At 45.7% G+C, this 25,990-nt stretch overlaps 4 protein-coding genes across 4 annotated transcripts; 3 read left to right on the plus strand and 1 right to left on the minus strand.

The window, feature by feature from the left end:
* Positions 1-1,390: 1,390 nt before the first annotated feature.
* LAJ45_11470 (uncharacterized protein) lies at positions 1,391-3,471 on the plus strand (the record flags this gene model as incomplete). The annotated part of the gene is made up of 2 exons (XM_046120977.1): positions 1,391-1,475; positions 1,547-3,471. The coding sequence occupies 2 exons, from the start codon at positions 1,391-1,393 to the stop codon at positions 3,469-3,471; spliced, it is 2,010 nt and encodes a 669-aa protein (XP_045965834.1).
* A 10,629-nt stretch (positions 3,472-14,100) lies between these two features.
* On the plus strand, positions 14,101-15,519 carry LAJ45_11471 (uncharacterized protein; the record flags this gene model as incomplete). Its single annotated transcript, XM_046120978.1, has 3 exons — positions 14,101-14,260; positions 14,323-14,802; positions 14,879-15,519. 3 exons carry the CDS (start codon positions 14,101-14,103, stop codon positions 15,517-15,519), a joined length of 1,281 nt encoding a protein of 426 aa, XP_045965835.1.
* Positions 15,520-17,317: 1,798 nt separating this feature from the next.
* Positions 17,318-18,376, plus strand: LAJ45_11472 (uncharacterized protein; the record flags this gene model as incomplete). The annotated part of the gene is made up of 1 exon (XM_046120979.1): positions 17,318-18,376. The coding sequence occupies one exon, from the start codon at positions 17,318-17,320 to the stop codon at positions 18,374-18,376; it is 1,059 nt and encodes a 352-aa protein (XP_045965836.1).
* A 3,122-nt stretch (positions 18,377-21,498) lies between these two features.
* Positions 21,499-23,267, minus strand: LAJ45_11473 (uncharacterized protein; the record flags this gene model as incomplete). Its single annotated transcript, XM_046120980.1, has 2 exons — positions 21,499-23,081; positions 23,153-23,267. The coding sequence occupies 2 exons, from the start codon at positions 23,265-23,267 to the stop codon at positions 21,499-21,501; spliced, it is 1,698 nt and encodes a 565-aa protein (XP_045965837.1).
* Positions 23,268-25,990: the final 2,723 nt, after the last annotated feature.

Genomic DNA, 25,990 nt, shown 5'->3' on the forward strand with positions numbered 1-25,990 from the left:
TTAGCAGTAGAGGTAGAGTAGAGTAGAGTAGAGTAGGTACCTAGTTGGTTTGTTACACAGCAGCAAGTCGGAATCGCGTAACTTGTTGAGTGGGAGACATGTAGGTACTATCGCCTGGTGGGCCGAAACATGCTCAGAATCTGGTGCTGTGCAGCCTTGGGCCAAAACTCACTGCTTGTGGGAGTTTCTTGTTGAAATCTCAACTGTAGCATTACCCTATCTAGCAAAGCAAGCGCCAGGTTTGTACAATATGCAAAGCACCAGATTCTGAGCATGTTTCGGCCCACCAGGCGATCGCGGATACAGCTGTGAACAGGGTTTGTATTTCTGGATGGGCCAATAAAGCTCCCCGTCCCCCCCTCTAGTGTAGTACCTAGAGTACATAGATTTTCTATCACACTGTATGGAGCAAAGTCTTCCAGGTATATATGCACATCAGCACTCCTCGCTTCGATCAGGACTCCTACGATAGTCAGAATTCGATAACCGGGTCAGTCTTGGCAGATCTTGGCCGGGGGGTGGGGGTTCCGTGATCCAGTGATTGAATTTACTTGTCACGTTACACAACGCCGCCTGGAACGAGTGCTCACTGGTGACTGACCTTGACCCACTTGACAACTGTACTCTACTCTAGAGTATGTGCGTCTCATCCCGAGAAGTTAGAATAAAGAATGAGTACTACCCGCAGCCTAGAATCCGGTGTGTGTGGTGTGTGTGTGTACTCTATTAGTACCTGCAAGTGGACCTCCCAGGCCTCCATACCTGTCTCGACCGAGATGGTGAGACCTGCACAGCGCCAGGTTCTGAAAAGTTTTTGATGTACGTATTTCGCTAAAAAGAAAAAAACACCACCAATCCTCATGAGAAGCACAATTCATCCATCGACCTATGCTAATGGTGTTTGTAATCGCTCTTTTGTTTCTGTGTCACCCACCCACATCTGGGTCAGAAACAGGCCGTACATACAGATTCGGATATGCATAATGAGACCAGTAGGGCGGGCACTTTCACTACCACAGCTGCCGATAGATCCGTAAGGGCGCATCCATGGCCCCGCTCGTTATATAACTGTCGCTTCATTCTACACTCCCATATACTGATTCTGAAGATAGTAACATGCCAGCCAGCAGTTCCCACACTCCCGGCTTCTAGTTGCTCTCTAGTATCACGGTCTATCCAACTACACTTAGCCATCTCGGATCCTTGAGTCAGAGTGTTTTACAAACGGATTTTTGCCCTACCAGTGTGCTCAGGCGATTGCGCTTTCGCTGCCTGGAGGCCGACGGGAAATACAGTATCAGATAGTAGGTATCTACTGCCCTTGGCTCTTGAGGGGAAGACCGTGCTGGATCTCCCTGTGACTGCTCGAATCCACCTCCATGTCGATCCCATGCTAATGTCAGGTGTAGGAATAGCTGTTAGAAAACGGGTGGAGAGTTCTCAAACACTTGCCAAAGCTTCAATAATCATTGACGGTACTTGAGACCCCCGCAGGTATGGACATGAATTTGGGGGCTAATCAGTACGAGTGGCGGTGGGGATTTAGAAGCCTGCCGTATTGCACAATATATCTCTGAACTCTCCGCAATGGGTCTCCCTACTTCGTACCAGCTATCCCTGGTACTCATGTTGATGATTGTGGGGGTATTTCATATATGCCTCGGGTCCCCAATACCGCAAAGTAGTTCAGATGGCACCGAGTCGGACCCAAATGCCACCCCACCCGCTGGCGACGGCCTCAATACTGTCGATGCTGGCGCACTAGGGATTGTTACTTGGCACGCGGAACCAAAAGGCCGCGGCACCATTGGAATTCTTGTTAGTTGTTCAGCGACATATATCTTCTGTATCTGGACCAGTATCCATCCCAACATCATGCCGGAAACTTCAAAGATCTGCCGACTATTCTACAAGACTGTGCTCATGTTCGTTTCGATAGTGCTTCCGCCGGGTATAATGGTTTGCGCGATGGGTGAACTCTATGATGCATATAGGGTCCGGAAAGCATGGAACGAAATGAGGAAGACCTGGCACAAGGAGAAAAAGATTACGGCGATAGACGAGAGCAACGAGCTAGGAATGTACGGAGCATTCTTTGTCGTCATGGGGGGTTTCGTCGTGCAGAGAATGACATTAGAAAAGGATGCAAAGGGGAAGGTTGTCGAGCCTCGCCCTGTACCGTCGACAGGAAGGGTCGGTAGTCCAATGTCTTTCTTGTCCGGTGCTGGCTCTCTACCGAGCAAGGCGATCGAGATACCGAAGTCCGAAATCCAAGAGATAGCTCCAATTACAAGCAACCCTTTGTCTACGTCGACCCCTTCTGTTTCACGCGCGGAAACAGGAATATCGGGACGTCCGGATACTACGATGGAGGTCTACTGGACTATTCTCACCCCTGAAGGCTTCATCGAGTACGTGAAAGAGGGCCGTATAACACCAGCCTCCTTCGACAAGCGTTCTATGGACGACAAAGGCAAAGCGAACATGATTGCAAAATTGTTCGCATTCCTCCAGGCACTGTGGTTGATTGTGCAAGCGTTCGCACGCTGGGGCGATAAACGTCGCCTGCCATTGTCCCTACTCGAGGTACACGTGATCATACAGGTTGTTTGCACATCAGTTATATACGCCTGCTGGTGGAAAAAGCCACTGGATATCTCTGAGCCAATCGTGATAGAATTTGTGAAAGGAGTATTTCCATATATCACTGACCAAGAAAAGCTCGACCAAGCACTTGCCTCAAGCAAGGCCTCCGTCCAGAAAGCCAACGAGGCTCGCGAAGCGGCGCTTGCCGAGAAGCAGAAACCTGCATCGGAATCCCCCCGCTACATAACGACGAAAAAGCCAACTTCAGACTTTGTCGCAGTCATGATAAAGGCAATCTTTGATATCACCAAACACATTTACTCAACCAAGAATGAGTGGTATGGCATAGTGGCAGTGATAGTGGAAGGGATTCTTGTTATGGTTGTGGGAGTGCTGCATATCATCGTCGCAGTGGGATACGACAAGAAAAGCTCAGCCCAATACCCGACAGAGGCGGAGGCAATCCTATGGATCATTTCCTGCGGAGGGATGATTGTGCTTCCATTTCTTGTGGTATTCATCGACCTCTGTACCAGGTACGAGAGGGACCTATTTCGCATTCTCTGGGAGGCTCCTTACATGATTGAGGGGAGTACGGGCGACCGGAGTAAGAGTCGGCGTTCGCTCATACCATATACTTTCAGAGAAATGCATAAGATGTGCGCAAAACGTGTAGACCCGGATCCAAACAAGCCCAGATCATCATTTTCCCGAGTTCTCTTGCTGGTCTGGCACTACTTTCTTCTCTCGACATGTATCTTTTTCATCACCCTTACTTTCGCTTGTTCAATCTACTTTACCATTGACTCATATATTGGCTTGCGGAGAGCAACGGACGAATTATTTGAAACTCCGCTGTGGATAGACTTCTGGCCGCATCTATGAGGAAGCAGAAGTCTACCGGACGATCCGCATAATTAGGGTGGGGTCGATTGAGGAAAGGGGAGGGGGGGGGTGGCGTATATCCATATATTTTTAAATAATGTTGGTCTGACTTTCCTTTGTTTCATTTCCTTTTGTTCTTTTATGAATTGTTTATGTATGCAGTTTGATGTCCCGCTCTATGACCTGAATTGAATTAGCTAGGACTTTTTTATGACTAAAGCTAAGATTTATAATCACTAGTCATATTTGCCTTGTGTTCTTAATTAATTGCCTGGCGTTACAAGTATGTGGTCATGCAGGATCGACGAGGTTGAAAGATGGTAGATAGACTCTATACTTATATGTAATGATGCAGCCGACCGATTGGAGAAGTAATAAATGTGGTTATTACTTTTCTTCCGGGGGATTCGCCAGGTTCCTGTATATTGGGGGGTAACCACGAGCCGACGCAGGCAAACGTTCGGTTTATCAAGCACAATTATGATCTGCCAACGTAGTCCGCGCTAGCCAAGCACGAGCAGCTGTCGCCAGAAGTTGAGTTGGCTATATTTTGAATCTTTTCGAAGCCGAGTTCCGCAGCCAGCATCCTCTCGCGCTTCAACTGTTACAAAGAGCTTCAGAATATTCAACCCTAACCCTAACAGGCATTTCTGCACGGTTGATATTACACTTGTATAAGCCTATCATCATCGATTACAGCTTTCAAGAACTCTACTAGCAATGTAAATGAATCAATTGATGCATTACCCACCAAAGCGAATTGAGTAACCGAATCAATTGATTCATTTACCGGGGACGCCGTTGGTAAATGACACAAGTGATTCATTTCCAACCCCAAGTGATGCATTTACAGAGTGACTTTTTGCAATGCATTAAAGTAGCATTTCCTGTACCCATTTCACCCGAACTGTACATTAAAATAGCATTTTCTTTACACATTTCCACTATATTCCACTGATATGTGCATAAACCTATAATTATTCTGTGTTATTTGGCGTAAGTGATATACATGTAGTCTATCAAGTGTTTCTAGGGCTTCTAGGTTCAACCCTCACTGCTAGCAATTATTTTTGCTGTTCTTAGGCAAACAAATAATTGACCGCCTAGAATATCCTCTTTCGGACTAGCTCATTTATTATTAATGTGTACGTACATCATGTACTGAACTAAGGGATTCATTTACTGATTCGTTAACACATAGTAAAAACGTGACATTTCCCGATGTCGTTAACCACCCAATTCAGGGGATTCATTTCCCACCAAAGTCCTAACGTTCAGAAATGATTCATTTATTGACTCATTTACTTACACTGTAGAGGAAGCTCGTGGAGCACACCGATTCGACTTGGGTCGATGCTACGCTATAGATCGATATAAGGTACATATACAAATTATATACACCGGCGCAGGACCCTATAATCCCGAACTTGAAGTATTACATCTACGCCTTTGAAACGTTCATAGTGATGGTCACGAGACAAGATGTCTCGAGTTATCGTCTCGAGACTTTTTTGCAAGAGTTGGCAATACAGCAAGTGTGAAGGGACAACCATCTCCAGACAAGAGTGAGGTTGGTCTCGAGATATATATGCTAAGTACAGGATTCCGGCGCCACTACCTATACCTAACGTAAATGTCTAATAATAATCAGCACGTCATTAAATAATTTACCTCTTTATGGATCATGCACGTGATTATATATTAATCCAAAATTTGGATATTCTCTTAACAAGCTCATCGGAAACCTTCGACCTTTACAGGAGATCTAGACACCCCTCGCCAAATATCAATTAACAACTGTTACAGTGTGGAGGGTATTCCGGTGGAAGGAGAAGGTGCCTATTCCAGGATTGGATATGAGACTACAATTATCTCGTGATACTCTCGAGACCTCTTGAGACTCCTGAAGCCGTTTCTTTCGTATTCCGTATAAGCAGGGGGCGACTTGGGATTGGCCACGGAACGGAGGGCTTGGGCCGTGACAGATTTTGACCCGGGCTTTTGCCACATTTAATAGCCCTGTGGGTTTCGGATATGATTTGGACCCAGGTATTTCCAGAGAAGGTCATTTAGCCAACTATATTTCTATCTTAGAAGGAGGGTGAGAAAGGGACAAATAACTTTGTACTATATTTATGTATTTCGATAATTATATAACTAAATTATTACAACCTTTAATTCGGGGCCCATATATCTTCACTCAATGTCCCAGGCCTTGAGCAAGCGGGCCGGGCTAGGCCGGGCCCTGCATATGTTTGACCTGGGCTGGCTTAATCGCCCTCTGGAACGAATAAGATGAAACCACTGCGAATCTGATCTCTTCTCGTGGCCCTCATTAAACATTCACAACTGTCGCTTGGTTTGACGTGAAGGGAACTTGAAAGAAGCTTCATACATGAGGAATGATCCCAGTTACAGAATTATAGTCATTAACTTTAAAACCTCTTTGATGCTAGCTTTGGAAGCCATGTTTTAACACAACGTGCTTCTACAACCGAGTGATGCTTCATAAAGCATCGCTGAGTCTTGTACCGGAGTGGGTCTGTTCTGTCTAAGCGAGATAGCTGCCCTATCCAGATATTATTTACCATCACGGATATCTCTATCAACGAGGGTATTATTGTGTCAAAAAAGAAGAAAGAAAAAAAAAGGTATTTACAAACATGTCTGTCGAAATTACTCCGACCCTGATAGTTCAGGTTGTAATATCGTATCCCTCACAACGGACACTATATACCCAAATAACACTGGTGGACAATTTCAGCCACCCTGAACAGAATATTCTGTTCAGATTAGTTCGTGATAGAGGAGGCTCTTCGTATGGTATGTACAGTACGATGCCAGCCGTGAGGGTCAGGCGCGGCGTCGCAACGCCCCCCGAACCATCACGGGTACCAGCACAGCAACCACAATTGATCCTTTGGAGAGCTGAATTTTTGTATAGTTGTTAAATAGTAGATAAATAACAATAATTTGACATTTAATATCTTGTGTACCAACCTGCCGTGAAAAGGTTGTGGAAATCTGGTTGCGCGCGCGGCGTTGCGACGCCGCGCCTGACCCTCACGACTGGCATCGTACTGTACTATGCAGATATTATCTGGACAGGGCAGCTATCTCGCTCGGACAGCACAGGTCGATACTGGGAATAGCCCATGACCTCAATATATGCTATACAGAAAGCATAGGTTGCCTCCGTGTCTTCTGTCATCCATGACCACCTGAGCACTCCTAGAGTAATCATCTACTGGAGCAGTGATAAGGAAAGATCCAGCTTGGAGTAGCGGTAATTAATTTTATAGTTTGACTAACTTGACTACTACTAAGGCTCTGTCCGGAAGACACGCTAGTCATGATCCCAAGAAAATTGTGACACGGAGAAATTTTGAGAGTTTGAATACACTATTTCAATTTCAATCCAGAGCCCGGGAATAATGATCCTCGCAATTGCAATCAACCTCTTCGTTGGGACATGACCCACCAAATACAAACAACCTTAATACAAATTTTGATGTGGTAAGCCCTTTCTGCGCAAGATTATCAAGAAAATATTAGAGGCGTTTGGATGACAATATCCATCATCCAAATCGCAACTGGCGAGGATGGTGGTTACAACAAAAGTGTACTTCCAAACGGAGTCTGATTCTCCAAATAACAAGATGATTTCCGTGTCGGTTGGGAAACAAACAATTTAAAACGAACAACGAGGTAGCCATCATCTGCATGCAATTAATGGATTAGAAAAAAAGAAAAAAAGATAGTGGCCACTGTGATCATCATATATCACTCGGTCATATTTTCTCACTCAACAAAGAGAATGACAGGTTTTTTTCTTCTAATTCATTAATTGCATTGATTACCCGAGTGACAGAGGGTAATCATGGTGGTAGTTCATGCGGGTGTGTGGAGGATAAAAGGTAGATACACGTCTTGATTATTCATTCCTTCTTAATTGAAGAACAAGAGGTAATGACTAATTGAGTGTATTTTCGTATATACAGCCCGTACTTTACCGTTGAGACGGGTAGTGTTTGAAGCCTAATATTAGGCTTAATAAGGCCCCCAAAAGCAATATATCATCCTTTTTCGATAATTCGGCCTTATTTCTTTTTATAGTCCTTATTACATTAGGGTCAGAACGGGTATTTCTATAAGCCTGAGAAGCAGGCGAAAAGTCATATTTAGACCTTACGTCTCAAATAAGCCCAAATTTGGCCTGTTTTGGGCATAAGTGTGACCGTTGCTCAGGGTTATGCATGTATCACGCTTTTTTTAAGACCTTTTCTAGGACTAAGGCTTCCGAATGGCTAAGGATTATAGAAATCCGTAAGGGAATTAGAGCTCAATCTATGAGTTAGGGTTGGGCACTTAGCAAATATCAAGCCGTCTGCGCCTGTTCATCTCCATCACCTCTACAATCTCCAAGTACCATCAACCCCCCCCCCCCCCCTATTCCCCCACAATCACCATCACGGTTATCATCAAAGTGGGCGCTAATCGACGAATTGAACAGCGATTAATCCAGCAGCAGCGAGACCAGCAGCAGCAGTGAATACAGCGCCAAATAGAGCACCAAATACAGCACCAAATCGAGCATCAAATAGAGTGCCGAATCGACGCCCAAATCGACGCCCAAATCGACGACTGACGGGGCACCAAATCAACGTCAATTAAGCTCCTAATAGGTAGGCAGGTAAGCAGGCAGCTGCGGAGGTAGGGAGGTAGGCAGGTAGGCAGCGCGCGGAGGTAGACAAGCAGGCAGGTAGGCGGCGCGGAGACAGGTAGGCAGGTGCGGAGGTAGGCAGGTGCGGAGGTAGGCAGGCAACCAGGTAGGCGCGGAGGTAGGTGGGGCACTAGCAAATATGTACATAGAATTAGGTAGACAGATAGACGAATATATATGACAATCGCGCGATGTTGTAGTCAATGTACCTTTTGCCGGGTGATCTCATTCTGCCAGCAAAAACTGCTAGTGAAAGCCGTTAACCGGGTTAAAGATACTAGTGTGGAGACGCCAGGGGGCAGCTTTGCATCTAGACCTGTCGCGACGACGTCACTTGACAAAGGGACGCAAAGCTCTCGTCGCGGGGCACCCAGGTGTCGGTATGCAGGTAAGAAATCGCTTTGTGTCTTCTGTCGCGTCTGGGGCGCCTAGGCGTCACAAGACGAGACTTCATTTTTTGCTGATGTACTGTTTTGTTATTTCACTGGTTCGTTTGTCTAATATACTAAACTACAAGTTAGACTTGTATTGCTTCAGTTCCTGACACTGGTGTACTTCCCTTTTGGACAGGAAATAATTCATTGGTAGTTATTTGAGGATTAGTACTTGAATGTGGCAGTGAGATTATCATTGGTGAGTACTGGTTCCCGGTTATTGCTGATGAGGTAACATCCAATAAGGGTTTAGTCAACTTAGTACTCTAATTTCATATAGGTACAAAAATCGTTACTATCTGCAACACATACGAAGGTAGATAGTACATCACTAATCTAGACAGAAACAAAATTGATAATGCGATACTGAACGATTACTGCAATTAGAAACTTTTATATTACAATCCACCCCAACCGTATTGGTGTTGCTGTTCTAACTCATCTTTAAAAATTGCTTAACTACTAAAATTGGCAGATGACCCGGTACTGTTACAAATCTTCATGAGTAAACTATTGTCTCCCTGAATGAGTTGGGGGGCAAAAGTACCAGCTCACTCACGAACCATCCTTTATATTTTTCTAAAAATAGTTTAACTATCGGGAGTTGATGCAGCTGAATTCGGCTATCACGATATTTTGCGATTTTTCTCCTGTATAGGAGCTGACTACCAAAGAATAGTGCACCAGTAGGTTTAACAGGGGCAGTCTTTCCATATATCGCTAGAATCCAATAGAATAGATTCGGCCGTGCAAGATAGGAATCAAGTTGCAGATTATTCAAAAATACTATCGCTAGAACTCAATAATCTTTAACAACTCTACTACTGATAATGAATATGGAGAAGAATCAGGACAGTTGGGCGGGAATGGTCCTGGGTACTTATACTCCAAAGGACTCTATTCTCTGCTCCAGCTTCCTTACTAAATTCCGGCAGTGCGTTTCATCGGTAATGGAAACACATCAATAAAGAATCATTTTGCTCCGTGGGCTCCATGGAGGCGACGGAGCCCACAGAGCACACGGAGGAATTTTGTCTCCATGGAGCGACCCTATTTGTTTCTCCTCCGCGAGCCAAATATGAAATAAATTCTCTTCTGCGAGCAAATATGAAATACATTCTGCTCCGCGAGCAAATGTGAAATAAATCAAGTCACAACTTGTGACCTCGCCACTACTAGTAGTCCTTTATATGCCGTGAATCGTCGTCTATTACTATATATACAATCTACGCTAACTACATCAACCACCTGTCAACTCCGTGCGCACCTCCGCGCCTACCTCCGCGCCTACCCGCTTACCTAACTCCGCGCCCGACTGCCTGCCCTCCTACCCGCCTAAGTCCGCGCGCACCTCCGCACCTACCTCCGCGCGCTGCTGCCTGCCTGCCCGACTGCCTGCCCGCCCAACTGCCTACCTATCTACCTTTGGTCGATTTAGTCGTTGATTTGGTGTCGAATTAGGCATCGATTTGGGCGTCAAATTGTGCATCGATTTGGGCGTCAGTTAGGGCGTCAATTAGGAGTCTGTAACAGTGTCAGTACAGGCGTCAAAATGCAGAGCTAGGTAAATACGTATCCAGGCATCGAGGTAGATGTCGAGGTAGGCATTGAGGTAGGACCTTCCTTCTGAAGCAATTTGAGGATTCTAATGATTGGGAAACCTCTGGAATCGATGACCTTTTCATGGATGAAAAGGGAGGGCATACCGGAATGGCTTTTGTCTGCTTATCATATCTTAGCCACAGTCGTTATTCCACATTTCCTCCGGAGAGTTCGATTTGCCCATCTTCCCGACTTTTAGAGGAGAAAGCCAATGAAGACAGGAACATCTATGATGATTGTGACAATCCAAGGGATATATTTCTAAAGTATGCGGCAATCTTTTGGCACCGTCATGCAGATGCCGCAGAGCCAACGACAGACCTTTACGCGCCGTATCACTTTGGTACATTTATCTCGACTGATGTCAATGGTACATTATATCTGCGCGTGGCATGATTAACGGTATTGATTAACTCAGATGTCTGCAGTTAGCAGAAGTTGTTCGGAATACCAGCCATCCACAGACATATTCCGCCAGTGATAGACGTCAGGGAATGGATGGTGCCACTTACAAACACGCCCGCCAGTAACAGACGACTGCTGATAAGTAGCGATGTCTGTGTCGAATGGACCGGATCATCATCTGTTATCAACTCAGCAAATCTACCACCAGAATCTATCACTCTTTTCAACTGTGGGTAAACATGTTTCTGCCCATATCACCTTCTGTTGATTACTGTAATGAGATCGTGGGGGGAAGTAGGACGAAGACAAGAAATTATGTCCCCTGCCCTATCTTATAAGTCCATATAGTTGGCTAAGTATGAAGCTGTACACGATACTGGGTAATAAGTGGTTGAACCGGACAACAGGTGAACGGGAGCTTAGCATGGATAGATCAGGGCGTGGTTGAGGTGATGGAGGTGGTAGGAGGTTATTCTATAGATGGTCGTGTTGGGCTGTGATTTATGCGTACCCAGGCGTGGCCTATGGTCCTTTGGCGTGATGGTGTTTACACGTTCTTTCGAATTCAGAAGCCTCTAGGCGCGTGTTTCACCACTTAAGTTTACAGGAAACGACATGCACATGTAGGTGACGGGTAGCTGCTTGGCTGTAGTGTGTGTGCTATGATCAATTAATCAGGGTTGAGGAAATCGATTAGGGGTTCAGCCTTAACTAGATTGAGAAAACTAAACCGTGTCGTGATTTGACTTGTCCCCCCCAGTTAATCTACTTTTAATCGATTTCGGTCGTAATACCCTTTTTCCGAGGGTTCTATGAATAATTCTTCTCCGAACGGATCAACTACCCCTACACACCCAAATCACTAAACCATAGGGTCTACCTGTCACCTTTCTTAAAACTATGTCCAAATGTCTTCTCAAGAACACTTGAAACTGCAAGTCGAGCAAGTTCATAACCGTCACCGTCACTCCGGCTCCGACTCCGGCATCGATTCGGAACATCTACGTGCATGCAGACATGGTGTCGATACCTGGATCGTAGCGGGTTGATTTCACTGACTCGTCAGTGAATTATAATTTACATATTCTTTGCGCTATCATAAATTGCCTTAACATGATATCGAAACCTCTTCTCATAATTCCAAGAGGAGGTTTTAGAAATTAAACCATTTTGACGACAATTAACCCGTACGTAGAACATGTAGTGAGCCAAAACCACTATGGTTCACTGACAAGAGTAATTAAAAGTTTGCCAAATTTCACTAACTCCAGTCAGCCAAAAACTACGATACAGGGGACAGCGCTAGCAGAGAGACCTATTTCCAAAACTCAAAAGTGGGGACCATCAGGGAGGTCAAGGAACAAGGATGTCCGGAATACTGAGTGCTTCGATATGTGATTCTTAAGGTTTAATAATGTATTCTTAACAAATGCTCCAAATTTGATTCTCCTACTCGCACATTGGAACGCCCCATCATCCTCCCATGGACCCAGGTACTGTCAAACTGGAGCAGAAAAGAAGGTAGAATAAGGGAAACAATTTCAAGCTCGCAACCATCCCACCGTTTCGAGAATAATGATACTTTCTTCTAGTTAAGCTTCTCGGAATACCACTTAACACGCTTAACTTGATATGATGGCGCTTCCTGCAGGTACACATGGCAAGGAAAGTGCTTTCCGCCAGCCTGCTGCGCCGCCGTACTGAAGTTCATGGTGAGGTGGCGGTCGTCGGAGACCCTTACACCGCCCACTCGCGTCGTGTAACGTACCAGGTGAACCCCTGCATTTATATATATGATATTGTTAATTATCATAAAAGACTGAGGAGAGGGCAGCACCGATGTACATCATCAGGACTTTAACAAAGACCAAGCAAGTAGCGGTGCCATTCTGGTGTCTCAATACATCGCGGGAAGCTCCCTCGGCACTTGGTTTTGCCGAATCACGAATACCATCGCCTTTCCATTTAATGACAAGAGATATGTTTGATAGAGATGAGGAAAAGTCAGGATTAATAATGATAGATCCCTTAACTTGAGTACGGTTGATTTTCTGGGCTTCGTGTTTGGATGGCGCCCGAAGTCTTAAACCTGGGTCTGCAGGAGGGAATGGGGACAGAGGACAGGGGACGTGGGCAAGGACGACGTCTCAACATGAGGACTAGGTTTCTGTTGCCAAAATAACTAGGTTTAAGCTTTGTCAAATGGCTAAGCTAAGAATCGGCTTAGGATAGTTGTAGAAACGATTAGTTGAGTCCGTGTCCGAACGAAAGAAGGAAAACAAAGTTAGACATCGAAGCTTAGCTATTGAATATTTTTCATTCCCCAACATAAGGATCTAAGATGGGAGAGTTGGAAGAACGTGACCAGCGCCGGACACATGATGGGAGGTTAGCTGACGCGGCTTGCTCGAGAAAAATCAGGAAATGCGGTCTCGAGGGTTCCTCGGTCGCCTCATGTACAGCGAGATCTCGAGAGGGAACATTATTGTAGAAATATGGGAGGAATCCTATTGGCTTGCCCAGTCATAGAAACCCTGTTTTCAGACCCCTGTTTCTACAATATGTTTGTCTCTCGCTGTATGAACTCGAAAAGCTTGCAGCTGAAATAGCAGCCACCCAATGAAAGAAAGCACACACATCTGAAGGTGTTTGGGATAAATGGCTACGTTGCTGTGTATGCATGCATTTTGATCAGATTGCGTGAAGGGGGCATGTTTCTCGCGGAACTGGGAGTAATAATAAAATTTTATCACGCCATAACCTCAGGGTTGCATGCGTTTAAGGGAATAAACAAAAATCAAGAAAAAGGGCGAGCGTTTTTTTCACTTTCTTGACTTTCAATTATAGAGGGCTATATGATGGCCCTTTTATACTACTAAAGAGACAGAGTATGACCACATAATAACATAGATATGACTTAGGTACTATACTGTGTTCCACAGATGAAAGTTTCCCAAAGAATTATCCCCAGGCTCGGACACAATCAATTCAACAGTACGTGCTCAGTGGGTAATCAAGTGTTCTTTCATACAAGGATCTTGAATCTGTATAAACCCTAACCCTACCATGCAACCTTCCCGTTGTAATTGGGGGGAGACTCAGAAGTACCTATATACATGTACTTAGAGTAATGTACAATACATGTAGTCCCCATCGTTCCCGTCCCTATCTAACGAACCGATCCTACTATGTGCCATCCACTCCCCAAGACGACCCCGCTGCATCTCTTGTCTACTGTACATACCCACTCAGGATCATCTCATCACGCTGAATCAAAGCGTATGAATGGTATTTCGTTTCCGTCCACTGGACCGTTCTACACGTCTAGTATCTCTCTCAGCTCTCCCCAAACAGTTCTTTCACTCTCTGTGCAGCAGCAGCAGTCGGGTGCTATCTTCTGCTAGACTCAGAATTCGAACTGTTAAGCCGCTGCTCAATCTCAGCTCCTTTCATCATCCCGCCCCCATGACTCCCTCTCCAACGACAACCATCACCACCATAGATGAACAGCAGGTACCAAGGGATACATACATACCATTGGGCGAGGATGTCGAGGACGTAGAGCAGTATGGCGAGGGCGGGTATTACCCCGTCGACATCGACGACGAGATCCACAACAGGCGATGTCGCATCATTCACAAATTCGGTTTCGGATGCTACTCCACCGTCTGGCTTGCCCGGGACCAGCAGGAGGACGCCTGGTTTCACTCAAGCTCCTCCTAGCAGATACAGCTCGAGATAGCTCGGAGATCCTAATCCTGCGACAGCTGGGTGCCGCCGCCCAGGTCAAAAATCATCCAGGACATCCGTTCGTCTTGGCACTACTCGACGAGTTTGAGGTCCAGGGAGTGAATGGCTGTCATCGCTGTATAGTCACAGAAGCTCTTGGTCCGAGTGTTGCTGCAGTGAAGTACGAATCGGAGGGGAACCGACTGCCGAGACATATCTCGCACATAGTGGCTACGCAGTGTGCCAAAGGGTTGGCATATCTCCATTCTTGCGGCATCGTTCACGGAGGTGCGTATATCACCCGCCGTATCTCAAAGAAGGGGGGGGGGGGGGGTTATCTCGCCAAACTCAGTACAGTAAATCTTGTTCTTGGTCCTACAACTGATTTCAAGAAGTGCGGTATTGCATCTATCAAATATATCCTTCCTTTTTGGACGGGTATGTGTCATTGTGACTGATCTACGCTGACCTCCTCGACCAAATCTTCACAAGGCCAACATTCTCTTCAAAATAGCTGACCTTGACTCCTGGACCGTGAAGCAAGTGTGCGAGTGCTTTGGAGACCCCCGGAAGTACGAAATCAACCGGATCTACGGCCAGTCACCGACTCCCGCTACACGACAGGATGCTGTGCGCCCGCCGAACCCGATCAAATTGATCCAGTATTGCTTGACAGATGCGTGTAGGGTCAGAATCGCAGATTTCGGCGAGGCATTCCTCCCAGCAAGCCGTTGCATACCCAAGGACCTCAATACACCCGTTCCCATGGCCGCGCCCGAGGTTATCTTTAAAGACAATGCAAAGATGGGGGCATCGGTCGAGATCTGGGCGCTGGCTTGTACGTTGTTCGAGATTCTCGGTGACCACAGGCTCTTGGAGTCGCTCATGGCCGACCGCGACGAGGTCTTGATTGAGATGGTGCGGACCTTAGGCAAGCCCCCCGATAGTTGGTGGCGTGATTGGAAAGGGAGGACAAGGTACTTTGAAGAGGATGGGTCGTTTAAGCCTGATTCGGGGGACACGAGCGGGGAACCAAGAACGGTTGACCGAAAGGAACGAGTGGGGGAAATACTGAGAGGAGAAAACGAAGCCACGCAGGAAGAGTTTGGGGAACAGGAGGTTTGGCGTTGGAGGGACTATTGGCGGGCATGTTGAAGTATGAGCCCAAGGACAGAATTCAGGCAGAGCAAGTTGCAAAGGAGCTGTCGGCCATGTTTTCGAAAGGTTCCGAGAATTAAGTTGTGGGGCTGCCTATATTACTACAAATATCAAAAACAAAGTCTGATCTCCCAACACGATTGTAGTGCAAATATTCGAGTGCGAGACATGTCGGCTCCTGGAATATATACCCCCACTCCATCATTTCCTTGTTTGTCTACTCATTTTACTCATTTGCCTGTATGTTGGTGAGAGGCAGCGGAAGAATAGGCAGATATGTATCGTGTACTAGTTTTAAGAGACCTGTCGCCTCGCTCATTAGCTATCCGGTGAATTGAAAATGCCTCCAAATGACTGGTGTGAACTACATAAATGCTTATCAACGACCGCTCATTATCCAACCTGATGCTCAACATATTCGCACCATGATCGACTCTCCACTTCGTTAACTTCTTCCTTTATTTTTATTTGTTCTAATAACATGTGAGACACGTACGTCCCAATCCATGAGGTTAGGATATGTGCGCCAAGAGCTTGAGTCCCGGCTGCGCGGGGTACATATGAGGCTCGGATGCTCGTGGTTGAAATAAGCTTAAATGGAGCGGTGGCGGTCGCTTACCGCAGGATTTGGAGCGTTGCGCCCGGGTGTTAGGAAAGATCCTGGTATGGTGGGTTCGCCCGTTGTGGTCTTAATGTGTAGTTTTAAGATGTGGCGAATATCAAATGATTGATGCGATCGTAAGGTTTGAGGCAGGGAAAAAAGTTAAGAAGCCGTTAACCTCACTGACGGTATTTCAAATCAAAGTGGCAAAGTAGTTATAATAAGAGCTCGTGAAGCGAAGAGTTTGAATAGAGTAAATCAACAATGACAGTGAACGGTACCTCAACCATTCGGCCTGGCAGATCCGCTTTAAGCTCCCGAAGTTTGAATTCTTTGAATACTCTACAAAGAGTAGAATTGCCTGATATTTCCAATGATCCTCCACCTTTGCCCTCTACTAGCTCGCTTGATGCAGCTAACACTCCCCGAGAAATTGAGAGACTTTTTCGAGAGTTTTTGAACTTCACCACTGCTCGGGCTCAGAACCACTTACTACAAGAGCTTGATACAATAACCGACTCAAGCGAGAATGAGAACTCTTTTGCACTACAATCTGTGAGAGTTATCAGTTGCCCCTCAAAACCTACATACAAACAAAATAGAAGAAGGTCTTTTCCGAGAGAGTATAAGCTCAAGGCAATACAGTACTATAAGTGTACAGTTGTAGAAATACAGCCAGAAATTTATCAGGCTATTTCTAAACGGCTTGCCTCTAAAAAACTGGGTATTACTCCGGCAATGTTGAGAGACTGGCTAGCGAAAGAGGCGGAAATACAAGTTGCGGAAAAAGGAAAAAGAGATTTGGGACCGGGAAAATCAGCACAATGGCCTGAGTTAGAATCACGGTTGTTTCGAGATTTTTGTGACTTTCGAGCAAAAGGACAGTCAATAAACCAATTGTGGTTTATAAGAGCTGCAAGACGTTTATTTGCAGAATTATATCCGGATAAAGTGCGGATTTCCTCAGATGGTGAGAAAATCTATGGTTGTAAGTTCTCGGATGGTTGGTTTTCTGGTTTCCGATGTCGTTGGCGAATCGCATATCGAGCAAAGACAAAACAGGCTCAGAAGGCACCGATAGAAGCACAACCAAGCATTATTCGGTGGATGCAATTCAATCGTCGCTGTTCACAACTACGGCTCGGGGAAAGGCAAAGAGACATAGGACGCTACTATCTTTGTAACATTTACAATATGGACCAAACACCTCTACCTTTTGAGTTTCTAGATGGCAAGACATACGACTTCAAAGGAAATAAAACAATATGGGTACGAGCCCTACGCCCTGGCTGGTCAAAACGTCAAGCAACATTAATGATTACTGTTTGTGGAGATGGTGTACCACGATGTTATTCATTGATAATATTCCGTGGTGAATGTGTTGGTGCAAATGTGATAGCTGAACAGCTGCATTACCATCCCCGAGTACGAGTTGAGTTCAATTCCAAAGCCTATAGCAACGAGGATATCACTTTAAAATGGATACACCATGACTTGAAATGGGCGACTGACTTTGATCCCACTGGCAACCTACCTCGTCTTGTTGCTTTGGATGTATTCGCTGGTCAAAAAACACCTAAAGTACTTAAGGCGTTCAAAAGTCTTAACATGACTACCTCCTTCATTCCGGAAGGCTGCACCTCTCTTGTGCAGCCACTCTATACATCTATCAATAAAATTTTGAAAAATCGCATTAGTCAACTGATTGATGAGGAAATGGATCGGAACCCTAACAAATGGGATGATAAAGCATTCAATGTTAGTGATAGACGAATCCTTATTACCCATTGTGTAGGAGAAGCATGGGAGTGGCTGCATCGGGAGCGGAAGGATATGATTGTGAAGGCTTTTCGTCAAGTTGGTCTTACTTTACCAATAGACGGCTCGCAAGACTCTGAAATCAAAATCAAAGATTTACCAGATATTGTGGTTGGAAACTGGCACGAAGGTGGTATTGATTGCAACTTGAACCGGATGGGAAAGACAAGTGATGGAAGTGATATAAATCTGGATGCAGATGAGGCCAACATCTATATGCCAGACATCACTAGAGAGCTTGAACATCTTGCACATTCACCTGAAGACGAGGAGTATATTCTTGAAACAGGACCCACTACTCAAGAAATCTCAAGAGAATGGGCAATCAGAGTGTCAGGGAGAGAGAAGAAAGATCTAGCAAATAGTCAATCTCAGTCCGAAAGGGAACAGGTAGTACGGGCAGCGATGCAATTGGATTTTCTTTGTAGTAATTGATACAATTATTCACGACCCGCTTTTGGTTATATTATAGATAGAAATTGTACCTATATAATTTGAAGACTTGCTATTAGACCAACTTCATACGGGGAATCTAAATCTTCAATCAGATATCACCCGCGAGGCCTGGTTGTTGAGATATCCTGAAATATGGATGGGTCCGTACCCGTTAAAATCAAAAATGAAACCCATCGTTAAAGAACTTAAGGACTTGAGTTAAGACCGCATTTTTGTCTAGATTCCGAATCTGCAATCAGAAATTACCCGCGAGCATTCGTTGTGGAGATATAAGGGCTTTTGTGATTCTTCGAGGTTTGTGTGTTAGCCCTAACCCACAACCAATGAAGCAATGATCACTCGCGCAACATACCAGGATCTTTCCTAACACCCGGGCGCAACGCTCCAAATCCTGCGGTATCTGGTTTGAGGGCGATCGTGAGGCTAGGCTTAACTAGAAGGGAATAGTGTAGGGGTTCCAGGTTCGAATGGCAACGGGTCGCAGTACCTACATCTCACCACTTTGTTGAAGTTCGAGGGTCCTCAAACCACAAAGATTACAAGACCCACAACTTCATAAAGTACACGAACCTGATCGGTCGCAGGCTCTGAGTACCACTATCTATACGACAGTTGAAATTTCTTTGTAGCTGCATCATGGGATATCACTCGCTCCATACTAGATTTTGTACCCGAAGATATAGACCCCCTGCGCTGAAGGGTCTACGCGGAACAAACGTTTCTGTTTAGTACTTGAAATGCTACCTTTCCCTCGTTCAGGGAATGGCGTCTATGCGGAATAGCGTTGGTCCTATGGAATTGTTTGTAGATGCAAGCACGGTTCACCACCGCCACCCTTCTCCGCTCGAGGCCGTAGCTATAGTCTAGGCGTTATTGCCGCTACCCGAGTGGTTCTAATTATAACAAACAAAATGTTTTATCCAGACTATTGCACCCCCCATACCAGCAGTTCCTGCGTACGCCCTCAAGAAAAACCTTCAGCACGACTATCGCCACTACAAAAGACGGAACAGTCCAGTCCACAGGCCAGTCAAAGGCAGAGGAGGAGGAGGGGATTCTCGGTGCACGGGTTTGACAAAAGGGCGGGGGAAATGTTGGAGCTTGCGAAAAGAATCTCTTCACAAGGACGGAGTTCACCTCGGTAGAGCGACACCTCTGTCAAACCCCGCCGTCAACTGAACTCTAACTCTCAGCCATATTATCGTCGGTTTAAATATGATTTATCCGTGCGGGGGGGGGGGCGAATTGGTGAGTTTCCGGAGACCTGCATGGCCGCCGCCCCCTCAGAGCTACAATGTAAGTATAGCCTATCTGGCAGGAACATGAGGGGAAGAAACCAAACTGGAGAGAATTGGGAAAAGCAAGCGGCGCGCGCTTCTACTTCTATGTTTTCTCTCCTAGTTTTCTTGTAGGCTAGTATGGGCAAGTATCTCTGATTAATGGATATACAATTGCGCCCCTCTTGACTGCTTGTAGCAAATCTGCTGTTAGAGAGTTCGAGAGCGCAAACTACCGAAGGGTTTTTTTTTGGCGATTTCTCTCGAGATAGATGTGAAACCTGGCTGGTGCATTGCAAGGGTTTAGTCATACTGGGCCGGTATATGCACCATTCTATGAGTACCAAGTTGAGACAAAATCTTTTCACTCGCAGCCAACTGCCCTACGTATACACATACCAGCTACCAAAGTCGGACAAGATTTGGGGGTAAGAACTTTCGGCTAGGCCAAGAGTCGATTCGCTTCTGTTACTGCCCAAAGTACGAGGTTGTCAGAAACTCAGTAGATATCAGCGACGTAGAGTATCTGCTGCAATGATTTAGCTTGGTATATAGCTGAGATACACTATCCATAATTGCACGTAAAGCCCTAATTTCCACAAGGAAGTATGGATGCGGTATCTTGCTGAAAAGACGAGGGGTAGCCCATACAGACACTTCTGCCTCTTTTGGAGCAGTTCGCGCGAAAAACCTAGTATGTAGCAGCAGAAACAGAAGCAGAGTTAACAGAGAGTGGAGAGAGTCGGGTAATGAAATTGAGTGCATGGTGATACGCAGAAAATGGAGAGGAGACAGGGGTGCGGGAGGAATCGAATCGCGAACTCCCACCACTGGCGACACAACAGACTTGTATAGCTGGTAGACTAATCACCCGAAACAGAGCTTGCGGCAATATTTTTTATGTATTTTATCGAGAAGTACGGTGTTCATTATTATGCAAGCACATCTTGGTGTTGTGATTGTGCTTGACCAGCTGTGGGAGTTCTTCTCTTCAGTTAGTTGGTCAACCCGGCTCCTTACATCTGCAAAAGAGTGTCGTCAACCGTGTATCTCTACGCTGGGTAAAGATGCGTTAGGACCAGTGCCCATCGCGTGTAGCTTCGATCTGAGATTTTGAGGTATGGCTTCCAGGTCGGGTAGGATAGTGTCAGTACTATGATTGAGTCTCTCTGAAATTGGGGTTAGATAGGGCCAGGGTGAACCGTTCGATGAGTAGATTCGACTTGGGTACAATTCATGGCGGGATGAAGTTGGTGGTGGATGTATGGGACTATCCATAGAGAGTCTTACTATAGTTCACTCTCCCCTGCTCTGACGCGAAACACTAAACAGGATGACTAAGATTGGACGAGTGATAATTCATGATCAATAATGACACAATCTCACACTGCAAACCTAAGATTTCATCCCTGTTATTATAGTAAAATTAAAAAAAAAAATCTCTAGTCTCAAACCTATTACTATTGCTTGGTTATAAAAGACTATTCTTATTTACTAAACTTTCTTTGAAGACGACAAGATTTCTTATTGCAAACCACCTTAAATTTACAGGATGAAGTTCCTCCAGCAAGTGTGGCCCTGTACAGGCAGAAAACAACCTAAATCTAACTAATTCATCGCACCACTTCATATTCGAACCACATTCTAAATCCAGAGATTGAACACAAAAGAAAGATCTCCGAAAGATATTGTCAAGTGTGGCCCTGTGGCAGGTCACAGCTCAGATCTAACTAGCCCATCAAAACACCCCATATTCGCACCCAATTCTAAGAAAGACCTCCGCAAAAGATCATTAGTGATACCCTTAGAAACTTGCACCCTCCATCAAACCATAGACTCGTTCCTGGCCCTAGGCCCCATGAAGAAATTGATGATACCAGGCCATCTCAAAAGTGCTGAGATCACACCGCGAGAATGAAGGGAAGCGCACAAAGAAAAGATCAGAGTGACTCCAGTCCACTTTCCAATGAAATGCCAGAGCCTCGAACCTTTGGACCATTGAGAAGACACCGAGTGGGTTGGAGCATCACCTGGAAGTGATAGCAACTCTTTGATGCTACCTAAAATTCTTTGCTCCACCTCTTCCTCCAGACCCTCTCCACCCAGCGCTTCAGTAATCATCCCCAGATCAAGTGTATCCGGATTATAATCGTCATCGATGCCCTCCTCCGGAAACATGTGATGAAAGATTTTGTCGGTAATGTGGTACATACAAAGGGGATTGGATGCGGCAATACAGACAGCCTCGTGAATGTGAGACTTTGTAGTAAATTTAGCGCTGCCCAAGGAAGTCATCTTCGTAGCGTAATAGTTACGGTAACCCTCGAGTTCCTCTGGAGAGTTTTCCCACTTGGTATCGGGAGTGCCGTAGCCGTACATGAGGGGGTCCCAATCGCGTGTAAGCCATGCTGGGTATGAGCAGCATCCGATGCAGTCGGGGGCTGTTTGAACGTTGTCCCAGTCGATGATTGCTGTAAGAGTCCCATCCTCGGATACAAGGAAGTTTTGACCGCTAAAGTCGGGGTGGGTGAGCCCGAATGATTCCTTTCCTTCAATCGGAGAGGAAAGGGGAAGGTTTTCAATCATCATAGCAAGCAGCCTATGCATTCCAACGCCATACGAATCGTCTGGAGCCTCCTGAGAATCATGTAAAGAAGTTATGTACTCCTGGGAGCTATCGAAAGGCCCAATGTGCTTAAAAACAGCACCAGTATCTTCTTGTGTCGCATACTGCTCCATCTCCACACCTTGATCAAGGACATTGATTGGGCCAACTTTGGGCGAAAGAGAGCCCACCTCAAATTCCAGCATTCCAATTTTGTTGAACCTAAACTTCGTGAGCTGCGACATGGCGTCGGCAACGGTGTCCAGGATCTTGTGCCTGCGTTTTTCTAGCGGGGTCGGGCCACACTCATCCCACCAGATCTGACACACGGGAGTTCCTTCGTCGAAAGGCATGATGATGTAGGGTGACGTGATTTCATTTTCGGTGTGGGGGTCAAAGCTAATGACCTCAGGGATCGGGATTGTGGTGTTTTGGCGGATGAACCCCATGGTCATAACTTCCGACTCGAGACGGCGCGCAGTGGTGGAGGATCCCTCCAGGGTTTCTAGGGGAAGTCGCAATATCCACTTGACACCGTCGGAGAAATTCAGGACGTGGATCAAATTGAAGGATCCACAGAGGGGAGGAGAAACCAGAGTGCAGGTGACCTGGTTAGCTGAAGGTGATGCGGACCATCCCTGGTAAATGCGAAGAGCCATGGCAATTATGGATTCAGGCTGAATCCTTTCAAGTAGCGAAGCAAACTTGGCGAGATAATCAACAGATCCAGCGGATGCGTTGGATCCGCAGGATGAAGCACGGGGGGACGCCGGGGCGGCGGGACTTAGTGCAAGGTCGGAACCTGTGGTGGTAACTTCGTTAGCTGGTTGAAAGGAGAAGGGGATTGGAGGGGAAGTAAGATAAAAAACACACCAACTAGAGAGACCGGGGATTGAGCACTAGAAAAGAGAGACGGGGTGTAAATGGCCATGGCAGGTTCTCCATAGCCCACGAGGGGTATACGCTCCTCTGTACACGACGAAGACATTGAGAAGAAATGTGTTTTATCCAGTCCTGCCCTTAGAAATGAAGTATTTATTTATATTTATATTTTTGTATGAGGGGCAGCAGTGGAGCAGGTTGTGAAGAAGCTTGTTGCTAAACCGTTGTGGTGGTTGTGGTTTTCGAGGAAGAGGAGGAGGGGTGCGGATGTGGTGTGGTATTTAAATACTTTATCGCCAAGCTTTGTAGTCCTGGTAAAACAAGAGGGCGGGACGGGAACAGTGCTAATCAATTCTATTTTGTGTTTGAGCGGGGGGTTAATTGGGTGAGGAAGAATACATGTAGATACATGTACAGTACGATGCCAGTCGTGAGGGCCAGGCGCGGCGTCGCAACGCCCCCCGAACAATCATGGGTACCACCAGCACAGCAACCACAATTGATCCTTTGGAGAGCTGAATTTTTGTATAGTTGTTGAATAGTAGATAAATAACAATAATTTGACATTTAATATCTTGTGTACCAACCCGCCGTGAAAGGTTGTGGAAATCTGGTTGCGCGCGCGGCGTTGCGACGCCGCGCCTGACCCTCACGACTGGCATCGTACTGTACATACTTAGCTGTTTACACACACCTTTTTTTAAGTGTATTTTCAGGGTATTTTCTTGCTTATATAACCAATATATATGCCTTTTCCCCGAATTTTGTAATATCTTGGGATCAAGTGAATACAACGCTATAATTTTGGAAAAAGCATCATTAACGTCAGAACGGGTATTTCTATAAGGCTAAGAGGCAGACTGAAAATCTTATTTAGACCTTATGTCTCAAATAAGCCTAAATCTGGGCTGTTTTGGGCATAAGTGTGACCGTCGGCCAGGACTAGCTACGAATAAGTCTTATTTAACACCGTTTGTAGAATTGATATTACCGATTCACTAAGAATTATGTAAATTAATAAGATCTAGTGGGACCTTGGGGGCGCAAAATTAAGGTTCCGTGGGTTAGGATTAGGTACTTAGTAAATATCAAGCCATCTGCGCCAGTTCATCTCTATCACCTCTACCACCTCCGTACCATCATGATCTAACCTCCCCCCACAATCACTATCACGGTTATCATCAAGACGCTAATCAACGAATTGAACAGCGATTAATCCAGCACCAGCGAATCCAGCAGCAGCAGCGAATCCAGCATCAAATACAGCACTAAATACAGCACCAAATTGAGCATCAAATTCAACCAATTGAAGTTAATGGGCAGGAAGGTAGGCGGGTAAGCGGGTAGGCGGGTTGGCGTGGAGATAAGCAGGTAGCCGTAGGTAGGCGTAGGTAGGCATAGCCTGAGGCAGGCAGGCAGGCAGATAGGTAGGTAGGTAGGGGCGGAGGGGGCGGGGAGGGCGCGCGGCCATCGAGGTATATAATGTCAAATTAAGCCTTATAAGGTATCATAAGCCTTTGTATTAATAAAGTTTTAAAAAATGATAGGCTTGTAAGAGCCTGAACGGACGACTAACTCTTATTTGAGACATACTGCTTTTTATAGGCTTACCTTAGCCTGTTTATAGGCTTATAGAAATACCCGTTGTGACGTTAAAGTACATGTAGTTTACCCATGAATAAGACCAACTAATTCCGGTAATTCCGATCCAAATATGAACTCTACCCAATCAAAAAGCTCCAAATCAGAAAAAGTCTAAGTCCAATATCTCACTAATCCATAATAGGGCTTATCTATTCTTTATTTGATAAATTGTGGACTTATATACAGAAAAAGCATCACAAATATATGCGTAGAGACGGGAACGTACATGTAACCGAAAGCTTAAAGTCATGTACACACATGTATCTAACATGTGGTTGCAGTTCGATTGAGTGGGCTTTGTCGAAAGCGACGTACTGTGAAGCGGGTTCCTTCTGCTATCTATTTAACAGAGAACTTGCACACATAAGGATCTACAACCAGGAGTTCGGGTTGGATGCAAAATTAAAAGCTACAGACTCCAGATTAAGGGCTGCTGGTGCCAACAGTGGATGTAAAATCAAAAGCTACAGACCTCAAATTAGAAGCTGCCAGCGCAAACAGTGGATGTAAAATCAAAAGCTACAGACCTCAAATTAAAAGCTGCCAGCGCCAACAGCGGATGCAAAATCAAAATCCACAGACCCCAAGTGAAAAGCTGGGCACTGAATGGGTTCGAATGGTACACATGCTTACTGCATCGAGCACAATTGATGAAATACATAGTAGTAAAACCTACGAGCGCCTGCCTGGGGTACCTTTACATTCAATTTTTGGGACGGGTTTCAATCAGTGAGTAGGACTATTTAAACCCACCTTCCCCCCAACCTCATCAATTATACATCCTCAGAAAAGCACATCCAAACCTGATTGTTCTCAACAACACATAAAATTTACCTCGAAACAAGTAAACACCGAGAACATAGAAATGCAGTCGGCTGATCCCGAACGCACGGCGAAACGCCACCACCACTGGTAACCATCCTGTTATACAATTATTGTAAAGTCTTTCCTCAAGATTGCTGACATCTCCCCCCTCCCCCCCGGGCCCCTCTCAGCCCAACATGCTACAAGACTCTGGATTTCAGCCGATGCGAGAGGAAAGGGCACGTGGACAGGTGCCCAATTCACCCTGACAGCTACCAAAAGCCGGGCTACGAGTGTCCCAGATGCAAAACCGCCCGGCTCATGGCGGAGCGTCTCGAGAAGGAAAAGAAGCTTGACGAGCTCGAAGGCAAGGAACCAGAA

This window comes from Morchella importuna (genome assembly GCF_003444635.1).
Source record: "Morchella importuna strain M04M26 chromosome Unknown Morimp01GS069, whole genome shotgun sequence".
Lineage (NCBI taxonomy): Eukaryota > Fungi > Ascomycota > Pezizomycetes > Pezizales > Morchellaceae > Morchella > Morchella importuna.